At 39.7% G+C, this 26,002-nt stretch overlaps 1 protein-coding gene across 1 annotated transcript; it reads right to left on the bottom strand.

The window, feature by feature from the left end:
* Nucleotides 1-288: 288 nt before the first annotated feature.
* Nucleotides 289-9,689, bottom strand: LOC143641775 (glutathione S-transferase A1-like). The gene is made up of 6 exons (XM_077109554.1): nucleotides 9,594-9,689; nucleotides 6,452-6,503; nucleotides 5,430-5,562; nucleotides 3,420-3,561; nucleotides 1,509-1,640; nucleotides 289-411 (listed from the first exon to the last, which is right to left on the bottom strand). The coding sequence occupies exons 1-6, from the start codon at nucleotides 9,678-9,680 to the stop codon at nucleotides 289-291; spliced, it is 669 nt and encodes a 222-aa protein (XP_076965669.1). The 5' UTR covers nucleotides 9,681-9,689.
* Nucleotides 9,690-26,002: the final 16,313 nt, after the last annotated feature.

The following is a 26,002-nucleotide window of genomic DNA, read 5'->3' as shown; positions in this document are numbered from 1 at the left end:
TCAACCTTTGTGGGTTTTTTTATATTTTTATTTTTTTATTAGGATTTTAATTCCAAGAAAGAGACATGTTAGAAGAAGATTAGAAATCTGATTTCATATTAGATCCTGATGAAGGGAATAAGTTTAAATTAAGTCTTCTCCAAGGAGTTTTATTATTTGATTATCATACCTAATTTGAAAACATCATTATATTCTTAATAGAAGCCAAGATCAACATTTAGGTGAAGCACTTCATTATTGCAAAACTTTAGAAATTTTGTATGCTGGTCTTGGTCAATGCCAGCTTTCTTAAAATTTGAAAATCTTCCTCGCTTCTTCTAACTTTTTCTCATCAGTGGGAGGCTTCCTCTGGCTGCCAGGCTGCAGGAATTTCTTCACACTGGGGAGGTTACTGATTCTGGTTTTCAGGGCCTGCAACACAAAAATCTTAGTCTTAGGGAGGGGTCCAAAGTCTAAATCTGCACCTCTTCTAGACAAAGACAAACCAAGTCCCTCCATCAGCAACATTAGAAACAGATATCTAATAATAAAGAAGATTAGAGGGAGGAAACAGCTCAATGGCATATTTTTGAAAGGTATGTTTTAAGACTTTATTCAGTTTACAGTCTCCACTTCCCTCTTAGACCTGAATCCTATAGATTCATTTTTCTTTCTCAAAGAAGAGCAACATGTCGCTCAGATATCAACAGAGACAAGTATCCAAAAAAATTAAGACATGGGGAAATTGAGTTGGAAGTGAAGAGAAAATATTAAAGTTTAACCTGGGGCAATTGTCAACCAATTTTCACACTGAGAGACAAAAGTTAGGATTGTTAAGAAATGGGAAACTAGAAGAGGTGGGAAACTGTGGCGTGAGAAACACAGTGTCTAAGAGTCAGAACCAAAGGCAGGAGATCTGTGAAAGACACCTGCTCAGATGGACTCACTATGCAAAGACAAGGGCACACCTGGGATAAAGGAATCCCAGAAGAATCAGGAACAGAGCCCACAAGGAACAGGAGACCAGAGAGAGAGACAGAGTGGGACAGGGGGAGAGGGAGGGAGCGAGTGCATTGGGCCCTGGGTTCTCACAATAAAAGGCAAAATATTTTTCTTGAGTAGCATTCACCTCTCAGATTTCCTGAGATATATATCAAAATTCTCTCTCTTTTTTTTTTCCTTTGAGGCACTGGAGATTGAACTCAAGGACACTCTACCACTAAGCTACACCCCCATCCTGTTTTATTTTTATTTTGAGACAGGACCTCCATAAGTTGCACAGGCTGGCCTAGAACTGCCTCAGTCTCCTGAGTAGCTGGGATTACAAGTAGGTACCACCAAACCCAACTAACAAGATGTTTTTCATGCTTCAAATCCCAGGGTTTAGAAGTTCACTCTGGAGGCCAAGGGAAGGGGTTGAAGGCCTTGAGAAGGCTGGAGGTTGGAACCTCACCAACTCAAGGGTTCAAATAATGAGATTCATGGAAGGAGATGTAGGGCTGCCTCTCTGAGGACTTGAGGTAGATCACCTTCAGCAGAGGGAAGTTGGCCAGAAGGCTGGAGTCCACCTCTTCCACATAGTAGAGCAGTTCAGTGAGGTGAATGTCAGCCCTGCTCAGCTTGTTGCCAACAAGGTAGTCTTGTCCATGGCTCTTCAATACCTGCAGAATACAAGGAGTGAGATTGAGAATACAGGCACAGCCAGCTGGTACCTCGAGTTGTCCCAAACTTCCTCAGCCCAACTCAACCCCTCCTACCTCCTGGACAGGTGTGGAGCTGTAGACCTTTCTTCAGGCCCCCTGACTCATGAGAGACCGTGCAAAGTGGGGCTCTGTTCCCTCCTCTGTTAAAGCCCAGGGGAACCTTCATTCTCATCCCCACATTCCTGTGTCATTCATACCTCCCAATAGTACCTGCATCTTCTGCATGCGCCGAGGGCTGACCATGTTCCTGTCTGCCTCACACCCCACAGGGTGAAGCCCTGAGATCTGAGAGTGTCCTCTCCCCTGCCTGGATCTTCCACACATGCCATGGGCTTAACATGTTTCTATCTGCTCCACACTCTAAAAGGATGCAGCCTACTCTCTCTCTCCCATGTCCTATGGTATTGGCTCCACCTTCATGGAAGCACCCTTTCCCCAGGGAAAGATAATCTTAGAGTTTGTGTTTTTCCTCTTGTCTGCTCTCATCATTTTTTTGTTATCTCTCTGGGATCTGAAGTAAACCTGGGTGAACTTGAATTCATCACCTCCTTTGCAAAATCAGCTCTAACTCCTAACATACACTATGGTATAATCTACATGAGGAATTCCCTAGGGATGAACTGTGCTGATATCTGCGAATTCCTTTGTGATGCATGAAAAATAATACGTTTAACCGATGGAGAGGGTTGTAGGGAGATGGACACATATGATGAAGTCAACATCATAGGATGTTAATTCTGCTATCTAGGTGGAACTATGCATTCATTAGACACTGATTTCAACTTTTCTGGATGTATGAAATTGGCATAATAAAATGTATCAGAAATATGTGGTATTTATTTAAACATTCTATCAATGTGAAAATCAAAAAGTATAAAAAGGAAACACACGTTTGCCATCACCACTTAAATATGAACCACTGTTAAATGTTTTGATAAATGCGCTCCAGACTATGTCTGTGTGTGTGTGTGTGTGTGTGTGTGTGTGTGTAAATGCTAGTTCTACGATTCATTTGTTTGATAGCTATATCATTTGTAATCATTTTTTGTTCTTATTACCAAGCATCCGTTACACTAGTTTTGTCCTTGAAATGTCCTCAATTTACCTTCAGAGGGAAATCTTAATCCAGCTAGGCACTATGTAATGATGGACCTTCATTTCCTTACTTTGCATGGCTTTCCCCTCAAGTCTGAAAGTCAGGTCCCCAAATCCTATAAAATTATTTTTTATACCATCTCTTCTTCTGTCTCCTCCTGTCCATCTTCTGTCACTATCCTTGTTTAGAGACTTCTCATCCATCCTTGAAACTCTCCCAAATTCCTCTGATGAGCCAGTATCATGTCTCCTATTCACACGGGGTGCCAGAGTATTCTGCAATGCATCGTTTTCACCAGGTTGCTCTGGAATTAAAGCCCCAAGTGTTCTGCAGCATCTAGTCAACCTCTACTGTGGTTCAGAGTCTTCTACAGCCCAATTGCTGCGACCATGACATTCCATCAAATATTGAATTCTAGATTGGGGCCTGATAAATTAAACTTTTGCTGAAAAATAATAACTTTGGTATAACTACACAAGGCATCTTCACAATCCATTTTTCATAAAATGCCTTGCAAGTCAGGGTATTGCTCTGGTGTTCAAGAAGCCTCTCTGGAAGTGAAAATCAGGGTCTATAAATGCCCAGTTCTGTTTTCTCTTGTCCACTGAACCCAGTGCCCCAAACTGATCAGACTCACTCACTTTTTCAAAGACAGGGAGGTAACGATTTTTTGTTCTGTCTTTGATCAAGGCTATCTTGGCATCTTTTTGATCGGCAGGACATAGTGGCAGAAGCATGATCATTTCATTCAAATCTGCTATACCCTCTGTATACATATCAATCCTGAAAGACAAAAACAGTTAATGTTTCCAACAGTCAATGTTTCTTGCTTTAAATGTTAATGTTTAAAAACTTCAGAGCGTAGAGCTTCAGGCTGTTGCCAAATAATTCCCGTCTAGTGGGTGCTTTTTATGTGCTAGTCATTGTGTTATGATTTTACTATGTGTCAACATTTATTTCTTAGAACAATCTATTGGGGTACCTATATATCTAAATTTTTTGTTTTACTCATCAAAGCATCAGTGGCTTGACCAGGGTCACTAATCAGAGACAACATAGTGGAATCCTACATTTAACTGCAGATAATACACATAGGGTTTACTTTATCTGTTGTGGTTTGTTCCATGAAAAAATGGCTAATGTCCCACCTTTGAGTAAGCCTCTCAAATACTCTCCTACTCCTGTCTCATCCTGTGACATAGCCCAAGCTCATTTTCCTGTTCAAGGTTAGAAGTTCTCCCATTTATTTCTCATGAAACACTTTTCCACAATTTTCTCCACATGCTGTTTCCCCAACCTGGGCCTCTTTCCATTCCCCAGGACTCCACCTAAAATATCCCTTTATTTGGTGCAATATTTTATTCAGTTACAACTAATGCATATCCTAGGAGACCTTTATTTCTGCTATTTGAAGCTGGACTTTCTACAATTCTTTTGAAGTAACAGCTTTTTTATCACACACTATAATCATTGCCCCTTTAAAGCATAGTGTTCAGCAGGTTTTAGTACATTCATAGAATTCTGGAAACATTAACAATCTCTAATTGCAGAACATTTCAATCACTCCAACTCCCCCTCCTCCCAATCATGTGCTTTGGTAGTGAGTCTCCTCCCCGAATCCTTATAGCCCCAGGCAACTGCCAATCTATTTTCTGCCTCTATGGGTTTTAATGTGAATATTTTATATAAATGAATCATAGAATATAAGGCCTCTTTTGGGTGTGGTTTCTTTTACATAATGTTTTCAGAGTTTACCCATGTTGTAGATGCAACAGGAATTCATCTCTTCTCATGGTCAAATACTATTCCATTGTATAGCTATAGCACATTTTATTCCTCCATTCATCCTTTGTTAGATATTTGAGATGTTATCACTTTTTAAAATTTATGAATAATGCTGCCAAGAACATTTCTATATGAATATTAGTAGAAATGTATTTCCATTTCTTATGGATATATACCTCATACTAGAATGGCTGGGTCATTGATAATTCTGTAATTCTTTGGAGAACCCCCACAGTTTCATATAGAATTTTGTTTTTAATCAAGTAGCTATATCCCAACAGAGAGGAAAATCCCATCCCAGCTTTGAGGGTGCAGAATCAGCCTAGCTGCATTAGTACTTCGTGAAACACTTGAGGAAATTCTGTTATCTTAGGCACCAGCCTCTACTCACTTTCCATGGAGCTGACCCATCCATAGCATAAGCTGGTAATTTAGATTCCTGGTCATCGTTATTATAATTTCTGGAAATTAGGAATCAGTCCTTTGGATCCTTCCCTCCCCAGGACTCCTCCTTGACACCATCAAACATGATAGTCTTTGTCCTATGCTGTTAGCTGGAGTCTAACCTTTAGGACTGAGCCCCTAGAATCATGATTCTACTATCCTCATGACTTCATGGCTTATCAGTGTTTAAAACTCTGTCCCTGTGCTGAGTCTGAGAACATCATCCTCTACTATAATGACACTCACTGAACCTACTCCAAGATTCCTCTTCCCTCATATCCATAGGACTCTGCCATATTGTATTTGCCCAGCCCAGCCTGATGCCAGTCATGATCCGGCTGTCATGGTCCTGTTCACCCGAGAAAGAGCCTAAATCTTTCCCTTGTTATCTCTTGGTGTGAGAACAGAAAATAACGCCATACAGGACTCTCTCCTTCATGTCCTTCCCGTAGAGGTTGTGTTTGGTGGCAATGTAGTTGAGAATGGCTCTGGACTGCACCAGCTTCATCCCGTCGATCTCCACCATGGGCACCTGCTGGAACATCAAACTCCCATCTTGTGGAAGGAGAAAAGGAAAAAGAGAATGAAATGTTTATGGGTCCCATTCTTTCATGATAAGAAAATGTTCCTTGAAATGACTGAAGATACAAATGGAAAAAAAATATATTGCCTGGTAACTTTTCAAGTAAAATAGCATTTTATTTTTAGCTTTCTATAGTCCTTTTTCCTCACCTATCCTTTTACTTTTTAGCTTATTTTATTTGTCTTTTATTCCCATCTAAATACATACTAAGTGCCTGTGTGTGTGTGTGTGTGTGTGTGTGTGTGTCTGTCTGTCTGTCTGTCTGTCTGTCTGTGTGTTTAATACATTTTCATGGATATTTTAGGAAAGTTAGGAGGGGCTGTGGCAGGGCTGCCAGCCAGATGTCATTTTAAGTGGGAAGCTTCCAAATTAAGTCTCACGGTGTTCTTGACATTTAAGATAGGCTCTGAGAGTTTTTTATGCTGAGGTTCCTTTCTAGGCTCTTCCAAGTCTTCAGTTTTGCTGGGATATTGTGACAAGTCATAAATTAAAAAACTTAAGGTAAATGCCCCACCTATTTCCCCTCCTACCATCTAATGCATATCACTGTGTGTGCTTGGATGAGAGGACACAGTAGGATCCTGAGCTGACGACCGCTCATTTTGGTGTAGAAAGGATGAGAATGCAAGGAGAGGGTACTCACATGGCCCGGGAATGATTCCTTAGCAATTCTCAGAGAGGTTCAGCCCTTTTTAACCCTGTGAGAGTTGCCAGATCTTTTCAAGGAGTCCCACCCTTACATTTTACCCCGACTCTACCTCTCTACCATCCCTAGCTACCACCCCACCATACACCATATCATTGCCTGGTATTTCAACCTTTTACTGGACACCTTCATTAAGAACATTCAGATGGTCTTACCATTTTTTAACTTATCCAAATCTTCTGGAGATTCTATAAGCTTCTCTTCAAACTGGAAACAGAAAAAGTCAAGAAGTTCTTATTGTTCACTGCATAACCTCATAGCCTTTAAAACTTAATTAGTCCCTATCCAGTAATTAATATGGAGAGGTTAAAATTTCTTGAGCTTGGCAGTACACACAGAAGAGTCTGATCAGGACCACTTGGAACTTCAGATTAGCTCTACCAAGTAAAGGGCATGATTTTTAAAAAGGGCTAGAAATGTAGCCCAGTGCTAAAACACCACCAAATTCAATCCCCAGTACCATATAGAGAGATAGAAATGGTACTGAAGATCTCTCTATATATATCTATGTCTATCTATCTATCTATATCTATATATATCTATATCTATATATCTATATATATCTCTCTATATAGATAGATAGATAGATAGATAGATAGATCTGCCTGGAATGGCACTACAGTATTTTGAGGTTTTGTGCACTTGCTTCTTTATGAAATTAAGAAAGGATCAAGCTAAAAAGTCTCAGGCGTTTATGAAGGAATTGAGAAAGTATAATTCCGTATGAGGGCAAGGGAGCACACTAAAAATTCCGTCCATAGAACGTGACCACACCCTTTAACCATCCTTTTCTGCTCCCACTCACAGAACAAAATCTCCTCCCTGAGAGTGTTCACTTCCTTCCCACAAAACCCCTTCTGCAGTTGCTGGGTCCTTCTGATCCGACTAAAAAGTGTTTTTCCTAGTGCTGACGCTAGAGGGCAGCACTCAACACAGAGCCTTACCAGTTTTTCCTATTCAAAGCTAGAAGGAATGGCCTTTTCTTTCTTTCTTTTTTTATTTGTTATTTTTAGATATACAGGACAGTAGAGTGTATTTGAAATATTATGTATACATAGAGTATGACTTTCCATTCTTGTGGTTGAACTTGATGTGCAGTTACACTGGTCATGTATTCATACATGAACACAGGAAAGTTATGCCTGACTCATTCTTTTTTTTTTTTTTTTTTAAGTATTTATTTTTTTAGTTATCGGCAGACACAACATCTTTGTTGGTATGTGGTGCTGAGGATAGAACCCGGGCCGCACGCATGCCAGACGAGCATCAAGCCACATCCCCAGACCCTGACTCATTCTTCTGTCTTTCCCATCCCCATTCCCTTCCTTTCCCTTCATGACCTTTTGTCTAATCCAGTGTACTTCTATTCTTCCCTCTTCCCACCTTATAACATAATAAGGTGTTAGCATCCACATATCAGAGAGAACATTTGGCCTTTGGTTTAGGGAGACCAGCTTATTTCATGTAGCATGATAGTCTCCAGTTCTATCCATTTACCGGCAAATTCCATAATTTCATTTTTCTTTATGGCTGAGTAATATTCCACTGTGTATATGTATACCACAATTTCTTTATCCATTCATCTGTTGAAGGTCACCTAGGTTGGTTCCATAGCTTAGCCACTGTGAATTGAGCTTCTATAAACATTGATGTGGTTGCATCATTATAGTATGCTTTTTTAAGTCCTTTGGGTATATATGCTGAGGAGTGGGATAACTGGTTCAAATGGTGGTTCTATTCCAGCAATGGCCTTTTAACCCTATAAAACGCTTGTTCCCACTTGTTGGGGACCACATGTCAAGTCAAGATGGCGCCTGGCAGTTTGCCAGGAGGAGTGGTTTGTGAGGCAACACCACCGAGCCATTAAGATGGTAGGGATTACTTATTGGCTGATTTCTGTAACTGGATGATGCTAATTGAGTCAAGCTGTGTGTAATCAGTTAGGTATATATACCTCTGCTGTTTTGCAATAAGGCGGCTCCTGCTACCTTGGGTGCCCGCTACCTTGAGTTCCCGCTCAGTTCCTGCTGAGTTTCCCTGCAATGAAGCAGTTCCCGCTTCAACCTTCAAGTTGCTTGTCACCTCCTGGTTATTTTGCCCAGCCGGACTGCGGCACCCACTCTTCATTTAAATCACTAATTTGTCTGCATCCTCACATATATGCAGGCTGCCTGAAGACAGGAACTGTGTCTGCCTTGTTCACCATGTGTTCTCAGGACCCAGCACAGAACCTGACATTTCATGGGTGCTCAACAAAATAATTACTAAACAGATGTGTTCCACTGTTAAAGGCCGGTTGTTACTCTCTACTCCCTCCCACCTCTCATCTGTGTTTTTATTTTTAATTTAATTACTTTTAGTTTCTTACACGTTTTACCTTTATATTGTGTGAGTTTCTAGTACATATAAAAATACACATAAAACACAAGCATCTTCCTCATATCAGTCACCAGTTTCAGTAATTACCAACTCACGCTGATCTTATTTCCTCCCTGTGTCCATCCTCTCTCTCACTTTGGTCATGTGAAATAAGTCTGAGGTATCATGTGATCTCATCCTAAATACTTCAGGGTGTCTCTAAAACTAAGAACTATTTTAAAAAATAACAATATCATACCTAAAATCACACAAAAACTCACTAAAAATTAACGATTTTAAAATTTCACTTGATACCTATTCAATATTCCAGTTTCTAATTGCTTATGTCACAAACTATATTTTAAAATTCATTTAAATGCAAATGAATTTCACACACTGTGATTATTTGATGTCTCCGATTTCTTTTAAAAATATCTTTTAATATGATCAGAGTACATTATTTACATTATTCTATATAATTAAAATACATTTACAGAATATACTTTATGCCACGTTCTACACAGCACTAGAGACGGGGTGACCTGCTGAAGCCACTCAGCCTCTCAGAGATGGGTATAACCTGCCAAGATGCCAATCACCCTGTTGACTGCAAGACATCATGAAGCAAGACTCCACCCCTGAAACCTTATCCCTGCCTTTGATATACCCCCTTAAATAAAACTACCAGAGCCATTTCAGTTGTTCAACTCCAGCACCTGTATGGGCTGGACCTAACAGGCACTCCAAGCGGCCCTTTGCCAGGCAGATTTTTGTCATTTCCCTTTGGTCAGTCAGTCAATTTCTTTCATAATAACGGGACTTTTTTATTTAAGGCAAACCATTCACAGGTTATCTAGTATGGAACTCTCCTAGCTTAGAAAACTATGTTGATATAGTCAATTTTAGATCCAACATAAGGTAACCTAACTTAGAACCTACCTCCACTCCAGCTGCTGCCAAGAGCCACCGAATGGATTCCATTCTGCCCCGGCCATTGAAGTAATGAAGCACAGGTTTCCCCGCCATATTAGCAGTCTCTCTTGTTTCACTAAATATGAATGAATGAATGAATGAATGAGTGAGTACACAGAAGAAAGAGGTACTTTAATTTGTGGCTAATAATCCAACAATACCAAAAAAAAAAAAATCTGCCTTCTACATGGAAGGAAGGGTTGCTGGAGTCCCAGGAAGATCTTTCTTGGTCCAAATTCTCACCCAGGAGTGACCACTCCTGAAATTGCACCAAGCCACTCTCATATTGTTATTTGCCCTCATTTTGAAGATGTGAACAGAGCAGGTTGGATCCTACACCTGAAGGACCTGGCAGCCCGGAAGGAGGCCTCAAAACCACAGGACACAGGACATAGTGTCTGGCAGGAAGAAGGGGACAGGAGCAAAGTTACTCTCCAGCTCTTTGGCTCCTGTGCTGCATTTATTCAAAAGCATTAAAATGAGGTTCAGTCTTCCTTGACTACAGCCCAAACCTAAATTCTCCCCACAGGAAAAGGTGCTTATTTCTTTTTTATACTGAAATTCCGTTTTTCCACTACTGAACTTTATTTTACAATCCAAGAAAGGAGTATTTATATCATGGGGAACACATTTTGTATCTACCATGTAACAGGCAATTTCTCATTTTTATTTTCATTTAATTCTCATAAAATTATTTGATATAGACTTTTATTATTCTAAGTTTGCAAAAGAAGATATTTATATCTATACAGGTTACTGATATGGTAAACTTGGCATTCAAATACACTTTTGTGCCAGGTACGCTGGCCCATAACTGTTATCCCAGTGACCTGAGAGGCTAAGGCAAGAGGATGGCAAGTTTGAGGCCAGCCTCGGCAACTTAGTGAGAGTCTGTCTCAAAATAAAAAAGGGCTAAGGATGTGACTCAGTGGTAAAGTGCATCTGGGTTCAATTGCCAAAACCCTAATACCAAAAAAAAAAAAAAAGTATGTGTATATTTACTTTTATTCGTCAAGTACACTTTTATTGGTCCCCCAAACCTTGGAACTTCTCTAGATCAGCATTTTGAAAACTTTGGATCATGACTTCTTTGTGGGTTGTAAAATCAATACCATGGTTTTTCAGATAGTGTTTTAAAGTTTCATCATCATAGAAAATATCAGGGTGTGAGCCCTATATGTCAACTGTCAGTGTTTTATGGTGAAACCTTGATTTTGTTTCCAATTATCTTATGAGGTTGTATATGTGACTGTGCTCTGTGTTGGTGTAAATGTAAGAGATACACTTGGCTGGGACTAGTCAAAGAAATCTGTTGCCTATCCCCAGCTTTTCTGCACTGGAGACATTTTAGGCTGGATAATTCTTTGTTGCAGGAAACTATCCTGTACATTGGAGTCTATTTACTAAGCAGCATCCAAAAGCATAGTTCTGTACTTCCCTCCACCGTCCAATCATGACAACCCAAAACATCTCTAGGCTTTGCCAAATCTGCTTTAGGTCTGCAAAATCACCCCTGGCTGAGAATCACTGCTGTTTCCCAAGCTGCTTGGGAGAACAGCTCAGAGAAGGGAGCCAGAAAGAGCAGGTCCCACAGTGGCCAGGCAAGTTCAGCAATGGGGTGAGGCAAGTTTCATCAGGACTGTGAATACAAAAGCCCAGAGTTCATTAAAAAGCAAAGATTCAATTGCCTTGGTTAGTGGGAGACAATTTCAAATCTATTTTTAATTGCTAGACCTTTGGTCAGAAAACACTTTAAAATGTGTTTTGCAAGATTTTGTGGTTGTTCAGTTTTTAGCACATATATATTTATCTCTACACAGTAGTTATTTTTAAAAAAATATATTTTTCAAAACTTTATTTTATTTGTTTATTTTGTACGAGGTTCTGAGGATCAAACCCAGTGCCTCACCCATGTTAGGCAAGTGCTCTACCACTGACCTATCATGTGTGAAATTTGATTTTTCTGTATGTCAAAGTCACTTAAATGGGCCAGGGAAAATTTAGTGTAATCTTTTTCTTTCCTTCTTTTCTTTTTTTATTGCCTTCTTTCTGCTTTCCATGTAAATATATTGCTCTTCTTTAAAAGTTTTGTTCAAACTTTCTAACATTCACAGAACAGTTTCCACATATCAAGCATGTTAAGCAGTGATAATGGTTGGAGGGAGCAAGATACTAGTCTGCCTTGGTCCCTGCCCCCATCTAGTCAGGATCACAGGCTTGAAGACACAGCAGAATGCACCCTGCAAAATGTGTGGCTGTCCTTTATGGATTCCTGAGAATTTGACCTAAGACTCATCACTCAAGCAAGCCAGGGCCAGGGTAAAAGGATGCCAGGCTGAGATGATGAAGAGTCTGCCCTTTCTACCTAGGTTAGTAACATCCAGCCAAAGCAGCTTTCTAAACCCCTGTGTGTCTGCTTTCCTACCCTTAGATTAGGTTGTTCCTCATGGGTATATAAAAAAGCTGCTGGTAGCAATACTATAGAGTGAGTCCCCTTCATTACATTTTAATCTCTTCTCCCACAGAAGATTCTGGGTATTTGGGTTTTTTTTTTTTTTTTTTTTTTTTTTTTCCTCCATGAATTCTGGTTTGCCCTGCACAGGCCCCAACACGCATGTGGCTTTTCACTAGGTCTGAGATTCTGAGGCTTTCTCATATAAAAAAAAATCATTTTATTCTTTTTATGTTGACAATTATTTGGGGGCACTAGTGACTGTCACTTGTTACTTAGTGACTGTATGTGCCTCATGAAAACCAATTATAGCTTCACAGATCAAGCTCTCCCTTTAAGAATTCCCAAGTTGTAGGCGTGGATGGGATCTGAGACGTAAGTTAGCCCTTCCTCCAAACTGGTAATGAATACTTTGAACCTTAGAAAGAGTGTGTGATTTTCCACTTAGCTAGTTAAGATAAAGTCTGGATTTTAACCTTCTGCGGTAGCTTATTTTTTAATTTTCCCAGCCTGCAATGGTTACCATTTTCTTCCTTCCAAGAACACACACTGAATTGTGAGCCCATGAAGCAGAGAAGTTGTCACAGTCTTTTAGCACCGTACATTGTGCCATGTTCAGTCCAAAATTTGTAGCTGTTATACTGCTTTATAGCATTTCCTTTAGAGGAATCATTATTAAAGAATACACTTAGTATAGAGCAAAAATATAATAAGCTAGGATCATTGTAATAAAATAACCAATTCTGGTTATAAAAACTGCCATTCTGACGTTTAAACAGAATAATTAAAGCGATGGAAGTTTCCTACCTAGTAGAAACAAAGAGGTTAAGTTCTTTGGTAGCATAGCCCAGGGGCATATTTAACTTGGCAAATTATTTCCAAATTCTCTTTTGGACTGGGAACAGGACCGTTCAAAAGATGGGCGTTGTTCTTTAGTTCACCTAAGAAATAAAACCAGGTCCACTTGCCTTACTGCCTGGCAAAGTCCGATACATTTAGATTCATTTGTGATTTTGAGAATTTAAGCTTGGCCCACCCTTTGGTTTCAGTAGCATTGAAGGAGACGAAGAGGAGGAGAAAGGACGAAGACAAAGAGAAGGAGAGGAAGAAGGAAGAGGAGAGGGAGCAGGTGATGGTGATGAAGGAAGAAGAACTTGCTACTTGGGGCCCAATTACAATGCAATATATGAACAACAAACACGTGAAGTCAGTTAGGAGAGTGCCATTCAGATTCTGATTGGCAGTCACTGATTACTGGTTTCCAAACTGGATATTCTACTTCAAGAGCCATACAACCACCTAGATATATTTTCTTTTCTTTGTTCAAGTGGCGCTCCCATCATAATTGTGTATCAACTCCTATATGAGTCACACTAATACATTCTTTAAATGGAGAACACAACTTTAGTGTCTGCTCCTAAATGCCGGCAGGCGCTAGGAAGCAAGCACTTTCAGATGGCTGATAATGACACCATTTGCCCTTTTCTCCTAGCATCAAATTCTCTGTCCTTTTCTTCTGAATTCTTGGATATTATTTTTCCTTAAAGGACTAAGAGACAACATTTCTTTTCCCCTGAGTATACAAAGAAAGCAATATAAGAACATAAAATGCTCACACAAAGTACCACATTTAAAAATGTTTTCCTAGCGAAGCAGGCAAGAGAACATTCAGGAAGATTTTAAAAAGGGAGTACCAACCTGACTCAAGTGCAGGCTGTCTGACTGCTGTGCTCCTCTAGGACAGCTCTGAGTGGGTGTGTTAGCAGCTTTAATATGCTAACAACCCTTGCCCTCTGCCCAGGGGTGGGGTCCAGTGGGGAACAGCCACTCCCATTGCTTTCATCAGCAATGAAATTTTATGCTAGATTAGAAAAGCAATGAGTTTTATGCTAGATTAGAAAGAAAATGGCAAATTTTGTCCTTTAGAATTATCAATGTATGTGTTAACAAAGGATTTTAAGTCTGTCCTAGAAGGTCATGGTCACTGGACATCTGTTTTCTTAAGACACTACTTTCAAAAGATTTCATTAAATAGACTGTAAAGTTTAGGGTAGATTAAAAAAGAAGAAGAAGAATAAAAAAATTCATGGGGGAAGAAAAACCTCAATGTAAGAAAGTGCTATCAGGAAAGGAATTTGATAAGAGTGGGAGGGAGCAATCTACTTTTATAGAAGGGGTTGAACTGTGGATTCTGTTGCATAATTCCATAGGCCCAAGGAATCTGGCTGAGTTGTCCAAGCCCCAGATGGTAAGACCTTGGCTGCCTGGTTGGGGTCATTAGCAGACCCTTATCTTATTGGCTGCACTCTAGCTCCTCTTGCCTGAGCCTTTGCACACACTGTTTACTCTGGAACACTCCTGTCCCCTGCCCTGGGGTCCTGTGCCCCCTCTATCATATCACTCTTGGACTTGCCAGGTTTATACCTGCTTTCCCCCTGTCAACTGTGAGTTCCTGGGGGCATGACTGCCAATCATGGCTGACCAAAGTGCCTAGCACATAGAGGGAGCTTAATGATTATTCATAACTTCCCTTTTGTAATGGAAATTCACTAACATGTATAAATGCAGCAAGAACAGAATGATAGGCTTAGATGTACCCTTCACTTTGCTTCAACGATTTTTGACAAAATTTGAAGAAAATATCAGATTTCATTTCATTTTATTTCATCAACAAATCATTTAGGTGTATCTTTTAATATTTTTGAAATTATTTCGATTATGGAAAAAATTATAAAACTGGTATAGAGTTCCAAGATGCCATTTACCTCGTGGGTCCTCTAATATAAACATCTTACAATACCATAGTACAATGATCAAAATCAGGAATTCAACAATAGGTAATGCTATTTATTAAACTGCAGACTTGCTTGGATTCCATCACTTTTTCAATTGGGATTTCTTTTCCAGTCAAGGATGTCATCTGATACCCCACACTATATTTAGTTGTCATGTCTACTTAGCCACCTCTATCTGTGACAGGCTATCCTTCTCCTTTATCATCTTAGCGTTTTTAAAGAGATGGTCAATTACTTTGTGGACTGTGCCTAAGTTTGCATCTGCCTGATGTTTTCTTGTGGTTTGGCTGAGATAATACATTTTACGCAAAATATCATGGAAGTTACTCCATTACCTTCTCTGTGCTTGGTTTCTAGACATAATTTTCCAGGCATAACCTGTCTCAAACTTGTCAGTGTTTACCTTGATCTCTTGATTAAAGGCATGTCTTCCAGGGTTGACCCATTGTAGTTACAAGCTATCCCTTCGAAATGAATAAATATCTTATGGAGAGACTTTGTTACTAGGTAAATATTCTGCTTCTGAATAAGCTTTTATCTACTGGCTACATAGCATTCATTATAGATCTTGTCTACAGCAAATATTACCAGAGTGTTTATCAGTGATTTTTTTTTTTTTTTTTTTTTTTTTTGTGGTCCTGGGGACTGAACCCAGGGCCTTGTGTGTGCAAGGCAAGCACTCTACCAACTGAGCTATATCCACAGCCCTCTAAACAGTGATTTTTATTTCCCTCATTTATTTTATAATTAATAACTGGGATTTTTCTGTAAAGTAGAGCTATCCCTTCTCCTTTGCTCAGTTATTTATATAACCAAGTAAATACATTATTTGGATATATGTATAACCAACATATGTGGTGTTGCTCAAATCATTCCAGCTTTGGCCTTTAGAGCTCCTTCATCTTGGCTCTGGGTCTTTTATGACAAGCTTTCTCTTTTTGTGAGCTTCTCCAGCTACTTTTTGCAGCAAAAAATGTTCCAGGCTTATCTTTCTTTCTTCTGCCCCAGCCCTGAACTCAGTCATTTCTCAAAAATTCCTCATCTCTTTTTACTGGGGACCTTGTGTGCACTCATTGCTTGGAGAGGTTTCAATGCTCCTCTTCTTTCTTACCTGAAAGGCAGCACATCACAGCTATATTTTTGCACTTTGTGTTTTGTTGTTGTTATGTTCACTTAATAACAGATCACAGAACTCTTCTCCATCTTAGTTCACAAAGCACTTTCTTATTTAGTCATTTATTTGTTTATTTATTTTACAGCTTCAAAGTAAGTATCTCATTGTTTGCATGCATCATATTTTTATGCCGTCTCTCACCTGTGTGGGGGCATTTAGGGCTCTTCCAATGTTGAGGACTTACAAACAATGCTTTAATAAATATCATTACACATATGTATTTTTGTATTGTTGGAGGTACATTTTACTAAAATATATGCTCCTTCAAAATTAAGTACTTTTTCCCTCTAGACATAACCATACTATTCCACTATAATATTATATAGTGGAATGAGACTATCTGAAAAAGGCACCATTTGCATCACAAGGGCTGTCTATATCCAATTCTCTGGTGCCACTATAAAAGGAGGGTATGGGCCCAAGGACATCAGAGCCTTGCCTGTCAGGGTTCCCAAGGACCTAGTTATCAAGGGACATCCAGGAAAGTTGAGCAAGCAGATGAAATATATGCCAGGTACTATCTACATGATGTCAAGAGAGGTCATGTTTTCATTTTACAGATAAGACGTCAGAATCTCAGAAAGATAAGGACTTGCTGAATCATCCAGCTTATAACAGCCAGATCTCAGGTTTTCACATGCTAAAGTCCATGCTTTCTCCACAGACCTCTCACTCAAAGGGGAAGAAGCAAACCATGAACTAGTGCTTGAGAATTTGAATAAAAACACCACCCCTGGAAGCAAGTGAGGGTCTCAAACCAAAGCAGACAGAGACGGAGGAGGCCTCCCCTAGAGACGATGGCAAGTGGGGATGGGAGGTGACAGAACATTTACCTATCTAGAGACAGTGGTGATCTATTCAGAGAGCCAAGTTCACCTGTGTGTTTGGGGAAATGGAGTTGCAAACTTGAAGGTGCACACAAATAACCTGGATGTCTTTTAAAATGAAGATTCTGATCGGTAGGGATAGGCTGGGTCCTGAGACTGCACTTCTAGTAAGTTCCCAGGTGCAGCCCACGGTCCTGTCCAGGGCTGCACTGTAGATTATGGGTATAAGCCACGGAAGCCGAACCAACAGAAGATTGTGTGCTCTAGATGAAGCCACCCACTCCTAGGGTCAGGGACAGAAGCACTGGTGGACAACAAATGAGGGGTCACAAGTATCCTTGCCTTAGAAGCAAGGAATGTCGGTCATCTGTTGCTGCTGCAAGAGTTCAGCTGTGAGTCTGAATTATTTACTTTTGGCAAAAAACACAGATATATTGGGCCAGAGCTGTTGACCTGGAAGTGGGCTTTTCTCTTAGCAGAAATGTTTGTTAATTCCCAGAGTGGTTGGACTGACCGTGGGCTGCAGAGCTTTCTTCTCTCACAGACATTTGTGTTTGAGCATGGGGAGGATCTCACTCTGTTTTTCCTTCTCCACAGGAAAAGAACTCTTTTCCCACAATTCCACTTTTCAAAGCATAATTCTTTTAAATGACAATGAACAGAACCAAATGGTAGGATCAGACCCACGAGGGCCATAACGAACAACCCCCCCCCCACCGGCCCCAGTGTAGCATGTCTGAGCAAACATTCCACAGGAGGGAGGCCTCCTAGGCAAGGACCAGCCATGAGGCTCCTATTGAACGCACCTCTCTTCCCAATTTCAAAGCCTCCGACATCTTATTTAGCCAACTCAGAAACAGATGTTATCTTCAAAACCACCCACAAAAATCTCTGTTCTTCTTTTCTAGGTTGAGAAAGAAGAAAATTGAGCTCTCCTGAAGGTCCACTATGTGCCAGGCATCATGCCTAAACCTATCATGTGGTTCACCTGTGTGCACACACACGTCCGTCTTGATGCTAGAGTCAGGAAGCAACTTCTGATTTTTAAAAAATGCTTAACTCATTTCACTTAGAGATGAATGTCTACCTTTTCTATCTAGAGATAAGCTAGACATTTTGAGAGTATCTTTGTCTTTTGTTTTTTCTCAAAGTGGAGGCCCTAATTAAATAGAAGATGGATTTTAGAAACAGTCTGGGAGGATATAAGCTTTGTTTCATCCACAACCCAGTTGTGCCCTGGCAGTGGGGTAGGTTGCAGACAGGACAAAGAAAGTACCCAAAGGAAGCATTGCAGACATGTGGTTTTCTGGTGGAAGCTTACAAGAGATCCCTGACTATTCCAAGAAGAATTTAGTCGTGACAGAGTGACAGCACTTCTGTCCCCCAGGGTGCTTTGCCGAGAAACACATTCTCTCTCTCCTGGTGTTTTGGTCAATGTCAGCAGGGTGACATGTACCCTTTCCACAGTGCCCTCAGCTCTGTGCCCATCTCCACTCAGAGAGGGGTTTTTGTATGTTAGGTTGCAGAAGCCGTGACATCGTCAGCATTAATGGGCTTAGTTTGCTTGTCTGACCAGCATTCCAAGGAGCAATTCTCCCAGCATACATGTAAGAAAGTAGCTTTCTACAGATAACATGGACTTTCCCTAGGTTCCAGTGTGCATGAGACAGTGTTCTTCAAGATAATATGTATCTGGGCTTTCTGATCCAGGCTTGCTCTCATTGTTCCCTTAACTTGGCTAGGATTTTTGGAAACAGAAAGGAAGCATTCAGTACATGGTGTTTTACTGTTCCCCTTTGCTTTAGGGATGATACAATCTTCAACGTTGAAAATCCTTTGCAATCCCATTCCCTAGAAGGCTCTTTCCTATAGTGGAAGTGTCTCTGGAAAGCCATGTTATTCTAACTGTGGCATCTCTTCTAGGCCTGGGATTCTTCCGTCTCTTGTTTCACACTTGGCAGGATGCTTTGTCACTACATAAAGCTGTTCTCTATGATGCCATCTGGGAATAATAAATGCAACTATAGTTTTAGATTTGATCACAAAGACTTCAAAAGAAAAGCAGTTGAAATAACAAGATGATTACAGGATTCTTTTGCAATTGTACAGGAATATGGGGGCTTGAAGAATACTGGGAAACAACAGCTACTTTTACCTATCTGTTACAGCCCTCTGAAAAGGTGACACAGCTTAAAGCAGAACTTGAGAGTTCTCCACATCCCCTTTCCACTGTACTTGCATCCTTGTCATGCATGACTTAATCACAATGCAGGTCCTTCTGCCCCCTTGTCCTTTCTCTGCTATTGTGTTTGTAACAGGCACAGCAAGGCCAAGCCAGACCTGTGCTCAAATCTCCTGTCAACAATTTACTTGCTCTAATTAGGCAAAAGAAAGAAATTAAAGGAATATGAATAGGAAAAGAAGAGCTCAAAATTTGCTGGCCAACAACATGATCTTATATTTAGAAGACCCCCCCCCAAAAAAAAAAACTCCACCAGAAAACTTCCAGAACTCATAAACAAATTCAGCATAGTAGAAGGATACAAAATTAACACCCATAAATCAATTGCATTTCTATACTCCAACAACAAATCAGCTGAAAGAGAAATTAAGATAACTATCCCATTCACAAAAGTCTCAAACAAACAACAACAACAACAACAAAAACTTGGAATCAATCTAACAAAAGAGGTGAAATATCTCTGCAATGAAAATTGCAGAACACTAAAGAAAGAAGTGGAAGAAGACCTTCGAAGATGTAAAGCTCTCTCATGCTCTTGATGTCAAGATGGCCCTACTACCAAAAGTGCTATAAGAATTTAGTGGAATTTCCATCAGCATTCTAATGACATTCTTCATAGAAACAGAAAAAGCAGTCATGAAATTCATCTGGAAAAATAAGAGGCTTAGAATAACCAAAACTATCTTTATAGGGAAAAATAAAGCAGGAGGCACCACAATACGAGAACTTAAATTATATTACAGAGCTATAGTAACAAAAACAACATGATATTGGCACAAAACAGACACAAAGACCAATGGAACAGAAGACACAGAGACAAACCCACAAAAATACAGTTACCTCACACTTGGTAAAGGCACCAAAAACATGCATTGAAGAAAAGATAGCCTGTTCAACAAAGGTGATGGGAAAACTGGAAATCTATATGTAGTAAAATGAAATTAAACCCCTATCTCTCACCATGCACAAAACTCAACTCAAAGTGGATCAAGGACCTGGGAATAAAACCAGAGACCTTGCACCTAATAGAAGAAGTAGGCCCAAATCTCCATCATGTCAGATTAGGCCCCAACTTCCTATGGTGCAAGAATTAAAACCAAGAATCAATAAATGGGATGGATTCAAACTAAAAAGCTTCTTCTCAGCAAAAGAAACAATCAATGAGGTGAATTGAGAACCTACAGAATGGGAGCAAATCTTTACCACAAGCATATCAGATAGAGCACTAATCTCTAGGATATATAAAGAACTCAAATATCTTAACACCAAGAAAACAAATAACCCAATCAATAAATGGGCCAACAAACTGAACAGACACTTCTCAGAAGATGATATACAATCAATCAACAAATATATGAAAAAATGTTCAACATCTCTAGCAATTAGAGAAATGCAAATCAAAACTACTCTTAAGATTTCATCTTGGTGCCCAGGGGCCTCATCCCAAAAATTTATGTCTAAATATATGGGACTGCATATACATTTGTATAGAACATAAAATAAATTATATTTTCAATAACAATTGATCATACTACATAATACCTACAATAGTTTTCCCACTTAAAAATGTACTGTGAAGCCAGACATGGTGGCACACATCTATAATCTTAGCAGTTCAGAAGGCTGAGGCAGGAGAATCATGAGTTCAAAGCCACCTCAGCAACTTAGTGAGGCCATAATCAACTTATGGAGACACTATCTCTAAATATAAATAAAATATTAAAAAGGGCTGGGGATGTTGCTTAGTGGTTAGGTGCCCCTGGGTTCACTCTCTGGTACAAAAAATAAAAATAAACAAAAAACAAACAAAAAACCCACGAAGACTATGAAAGTCAATTTTAAATCAAATGGCAACAAAAAGTGTATTGGGGAAAATTCCAGATCAATATATAATCAAATATCTCTGATTATTCTAATGACTGCCTTTTATTCTACTGCATGGTATATACCATAACATGTTGTCCCCTTTTTCTCTTATAAATGCTACAATAGAAGTGCTTTTTCTTATTTTGTGGAGATTTTTCTCAGATAAATGTTAAGAAAATGGAATATTCAAATAAAGAAACATTTTTACATTTTGGTGGATGCAGCCAATTACTCTTCAAATAGGTTTTACCAATCTACAATCAAAAAGAATTTGTAACACTGACCATTTTTCTACATACTTGCCAAACTCTGTATTATCTATTGAATAAATTTTGCCAATATGGCTTTAAAGGGAGAAAAAAAAAAAGATTTCATCTTGGGCTGGGGATGTGGCTCAAGTGGTAGCGTGCTCGCCTGGTATGCGTGCGGCCTGGGTTCAATCCTCAGCACCACATACAAGTAAAGATGTTGCGTCCGCCGAAAACTAAAAAATAAATATTAAAAAAAAAGATTTCATCTCACTCCAGTCAGAATGGCAGCTATTATGAATACAAACAACAATAAATTTTGGCAAGGATGTGGGGTAAAAGGCACACTCATACACTGCTGGTGGGACTGCAAATTGGTGCAGCCAATATGGAAAGCAGTATGGAGGTTTCTTGGAAAATTGGGAATGAAACCACCATTGACCCAGCTATCCCTCTCCTAGGACTATACCCAAAGGACTTAAAAACAGCATACTACAGAGACACAGCTACATCAATGTTTATAGCAGCACAATTCATAATAGCTAAACTGTGGAACCAACCTAGATGTCCTTCAGTAGATGAATGGATAAAAAATGTGGTATATATACACAATGGAATACTATTCAGCATTAAAAGAGAATAAAATCATGGTATTTGCAGGTAAATGGATGGAGCTGGAGAATATAAGGCTAAGTGAAGTTAACCAATCCCAATAAACCAAATGACAAAATTGTTTTTCTGATATAAGGATGCTGATTCATACTTGTGTAGGTAGGGGGAGCATGGGAGGATTATATGAACTCTAGATAGAGCAAAGCGCAGAAAAGAGAAGGGAGGGGACATAGGAGTAGGAAAGACTGTGGAATGAGATGGACATCATTACTCTAAGTACATGTATGAAGACATGAATGGTGTGACTCTACTTTGTGTACAACCAGAGATATAAAAAAATGTGCTCTATATGTGTAATATGAATTGTAATGCATTCTTCTGTCATACATAACAAATTAGAATATGAAAAAGATACATGAAAAAGAAAGAAAAATATTTAATTGACAAAAAAGAATACAAGTAACAATAAACATTGGCAAGGATGTGGGGGAAAAGGGTGCACTCATACATTGCTGATGGCACTGCAAATTGGTGCAACCACTCTGTAAAGCAGTATGGAAATTCCTCAAAAAACTAGGAATGGAACCAACATTTGACCCGACTGTCCCACTCCTCAGTTTATATCCAAAAGATTTTAAATCTCTGTCTACAGAGACACAGCCACATCAATATTTACAGCAGCTCAATTCATAATAGCTAAGCTCTAGAACCAAACTAGATGCCCTTCAGCAAATGAATGGAAAAAGAAATTGTTGTATATTATAAAAGTCATAAACAAGTATGACTTTATGATGTTTGCAAATAAATGGATGGAACTGGAGACTATCATGCTAAGTGAAATAAGACAGTCCCCCAAAGCCAACAGTCAAATGTTTTTGTTGATATATGAAAGCTAACCCACAATAAAGAGGAAGATAGAAAGAACAGATATTCAATGGAATAGACAAAAGGGAATGAAGGAAATGGAGAGGAATGAGAAAAGGAAAGGCAATGGAATGAATCCAAAGTCATTTTCCTATGTACCTATTTGAATACACCTAGAAAATCCCACGATCACATATGTCCATAAGAAAGGAATCCTAACTAGAATGTCATGTATAACTGAAAAGAACTAGGGCTGGGTAACTAGCTCAGTTGGTAGAGTGCTTGCCTTGCATGCACAATGCCCTGGGTTCAATCCTTGGCACCAAAAGAAAAAAGAACCAATAACATTTTTTTAAAAATCTGCATAGAATGGTTTTACAATTCTATGTGGAATGGAGTTACTCTGATATTTGTCTTTTAAAAATATTTATCTTTTAAAAAATATTTATTTTTGCAGATAGCTTATCGTTTTTATGATTTTTATAAATGGAAAAAAAAATTTCTTCACCACAAAAAAATTAAAAAAAAGAATTTACTAGCTTCCATGAGGGTGGCAGTTTCTTTAAATTCCCCTAGAACCTACTTTATAAGGTGGCTGTGAAGTTTAAGTAAGAGGTATAAATTACTCATCACAAATCTATGTATAAAGCATGTGCTCAAAAAATAGAAGCTATTAGGTCCATTATTTCATTCACTACAGGAGAAGGTGTGAAAAGAGAATTTAAGAGTACCAAAGAGTAAAAATAGAAGGTATTGATGAAAGCGGAAAGCGGCCTCCATACCCCCTGGAATGTCTACTGTCTCAGGTGGTTAGAAGTCTGGCCTAACCCAAGCCCAGCAGGCAGGGTACTGTGAGGGAGAAGGAAGCCACACGAATCCACCACCTGAGGACCCTTGCAGTTATCTACTACCATCACTGTGGGGAGCCATTCTCACACGTGACTGGGCAACTCCCGGTTTGGGTGTGAGGCGCTCTGGCTAAACTGTGTCGGCAATCTGTATACGGGGTAAAAACGGGAGTTCATATCCCACTTGAATCAAAGTGTGAAATATGATATATCAAGAACTATGTAATGTTTTGAACAACCAACAATAAAAATTTAAAAAAAAATAAAATAAAATAAAAAAATAAAAAATAAACGTGTCGGAGCTTTCCCGGCCCTCTCCTGGTGTGAGAGCCTGTCCATGTGGGGGTGTGACTGGCCACTGACCCCGGGGGCCAATCACTGACCCTGACCTTGGAGTGCGGCCCCCCTCAACCTTCATTGGATGGAATTCTCCCCTGAATTTCTTGTTCCCCAATAAAAGGCTACTCCCTGGCGTGCTCCCTCTCTCTCTCTCCTGCTAGCCCCAAGTAATCTTTGCTGCCCTACCGGGTGGTTCGAGATGAGAGCCAGAGGGGGAGCCATCTCGGACCTGGTCATAGAAAAAGGTAACTGAGTCTGTGTGTTTATTTCGATCTCACTAGTTAACTTTTATGCCAAGAACCTCATTAATGAAACCAGTGCGCTGGTCGCATGGTGGAACACCACCAGGACAGCAAGCTGCCCCCTGCCCCCTGCCCCCTTTCTGGGCTACCAGTCTGGTGAACCTGCACTGATAGAATGCCCTCACCTGAAGCTGGGCCAAGCGGAGGGTCCCTACAGTACTGAATTCCTCATGTTATCACAGGACACACTAGGAAACAAGATGAAGTATTCTCAGCTAGCAATTAGATCTTTCAAACGTCTCATGTTTTATAAATATTTGCTCTTGAATCTGGCAGAAGAAGGTGGCCAAGGTCTGTCATGAGTAGGCCTGGCTTCTTGCCCTGATCCTGGTCTCACCTCTGGGAACCTAAGTACCTCAGTTTCTCAGGGCCTCAATTTCTCACCTGTACAAACCTAAATGATCATATGTCTCTTGGAGGGTTGCTGAAAGGATTAAGTCATGTAATGAATGTTGAATACCTGGACAAGCGCCTGGTCCATAGACAGTGCCCAACAACTGTTATTTTGCTCTCATGACCTTTATCTAAACCAATCTTCATGTGGTGCAATTTCAGTATGAACTTGAGTTTTTTATATAGCCATACCTATTTCCTGGTAGCTAAAATTCCTTCCCTTCTAGAAGGGACAAAGCCCTTTACCACAAATACTAGGTGTAAAATAGAAAGTTATATAAATCTGAGAACTAATTGTGGAGGGGAAGAGGATTGTGGTTGGCTTCTCAGACAAAGGTGGCAGTATCTTGTGAGGTCACCGAATCCAAGGTCATGCATCAGCTTTGCGGGTCCTGAAACATGATGAGTACAGTGCCCTCCATGTCACACAAGAGAAACCTATTTGCATATAAACACACACACACACACACACAAAAAAAAAAAACAGGCCTAAAAGCAAATTAAAGTTCGACATGCTACAACGTGAATGAATCTTGAAAGCACTATAGCACTTATATATAAAATAAGCGAGACACACAGGAAAAGTATTGTATGATCCTGCTTCTATGAGGTATCTAGATTAGACAAATTCATAGAGACAGACAGTGGAATGGTGGTCTTCATCGGCTTGGGGACAAAGAATGGAGAGTTATTGTTTAATGGGTATAGAGTTTGAGTTTGGAATGATGAAAAAGTGCAGGAGAAGGACTGTGGTGGTGTTTGCACAGTAATATGAATGTTCCTAATGCCCCTGAATTGTATATTTGAAAATGGTTAAAATAATAAATTGTATTTCCATAAACACACACACACACACACACAAAAAAAAAAAAAAACATACATAAGCCAGAGATGTATGTTGTTTCACAAAAAGAACAGAGAACAGTCACTAGGAGGATCAGAACGTACCTTGAGACTGGCCAACACAGTCAAAGTAGAAGGAAAGTCTACAAGAGGCTGGGGTGAGCATGGACCCTGAATTAGGAAAGTGGGGTGATGTTTAGAATTGGTTTATCTCAAGAAACCATAAACTCAGGGCTCATCATTGGCCTTCCCAGAGCAATTTCCCAACATTTCATGAACAGGTAGAAAGAAAAACTGGTAATAGTTGTAAGCCCTGGAGGGAAACTAGGAGTCTTCTCCAGCCATCTAAAAGGCTTTGATATTCAGAATCTTGTCCTCCTGGGACATCTGGGACACATAGGTTGGGAAGCCATCTGGGACACATAGCCATCTGGGACACATAGGTTGGGAAGCTCTGTGTCAGGATCCCAGAATATTCCTGTTCAAGTGCTAGAATGATCTGCAAATTCTTGCCCCTTAGACTCTTTGCACACTGCCACATGAAGCTGCTAATGGGATTATCGCTTACTTT

Source organism: Callospermophilus lateralis, chromosome 6 (genome assembly GCF_048772815.1).
Source record: "Callospermophilus lateralis isolate mCalLat2 chromosome 6, mCalLat2.hap1, whole genome shotgun sequence".
In the NCBI taxonomy this organism is placed as follows: domain Eukaryota; kingdom Metazoa; phylum Chordata; class Mammalia; order Rodentia; family Sciuridae; genus Callospermophilus; species Callospermophilus lateralis.
Note: the sequence above shows the minus strand (reverse complement) of the source record. Positions and strands in the feature narration are given on the sequence as shown.

Excerpts from the sequence above, each read along its gene's own strand:
- LOC143641775 (XM_077109554.1), bottom strand. The coding sequence starts at position 9,680 with ATGGCGGGGAAACCTGTGCTTCATTACTTCAATGGCCGGGGCAGAATG. Across the intron at positions 6,504-9,593 it reads TGGCAGCAGCTGGAGTGGAG|TTTGAAGAGAAGCTTATAGA; the intron begins GTAGGTTCTAAG and ends TTCTGTTTCCAG. Across the intron at positions 5,563-6,451 it reads TTTGGATAAGTTAAAAAATG|ATGGGAGTTTGATGTTCCAG; the intron begins GTAAGACCATCT and ends TCCTTCCACAAG.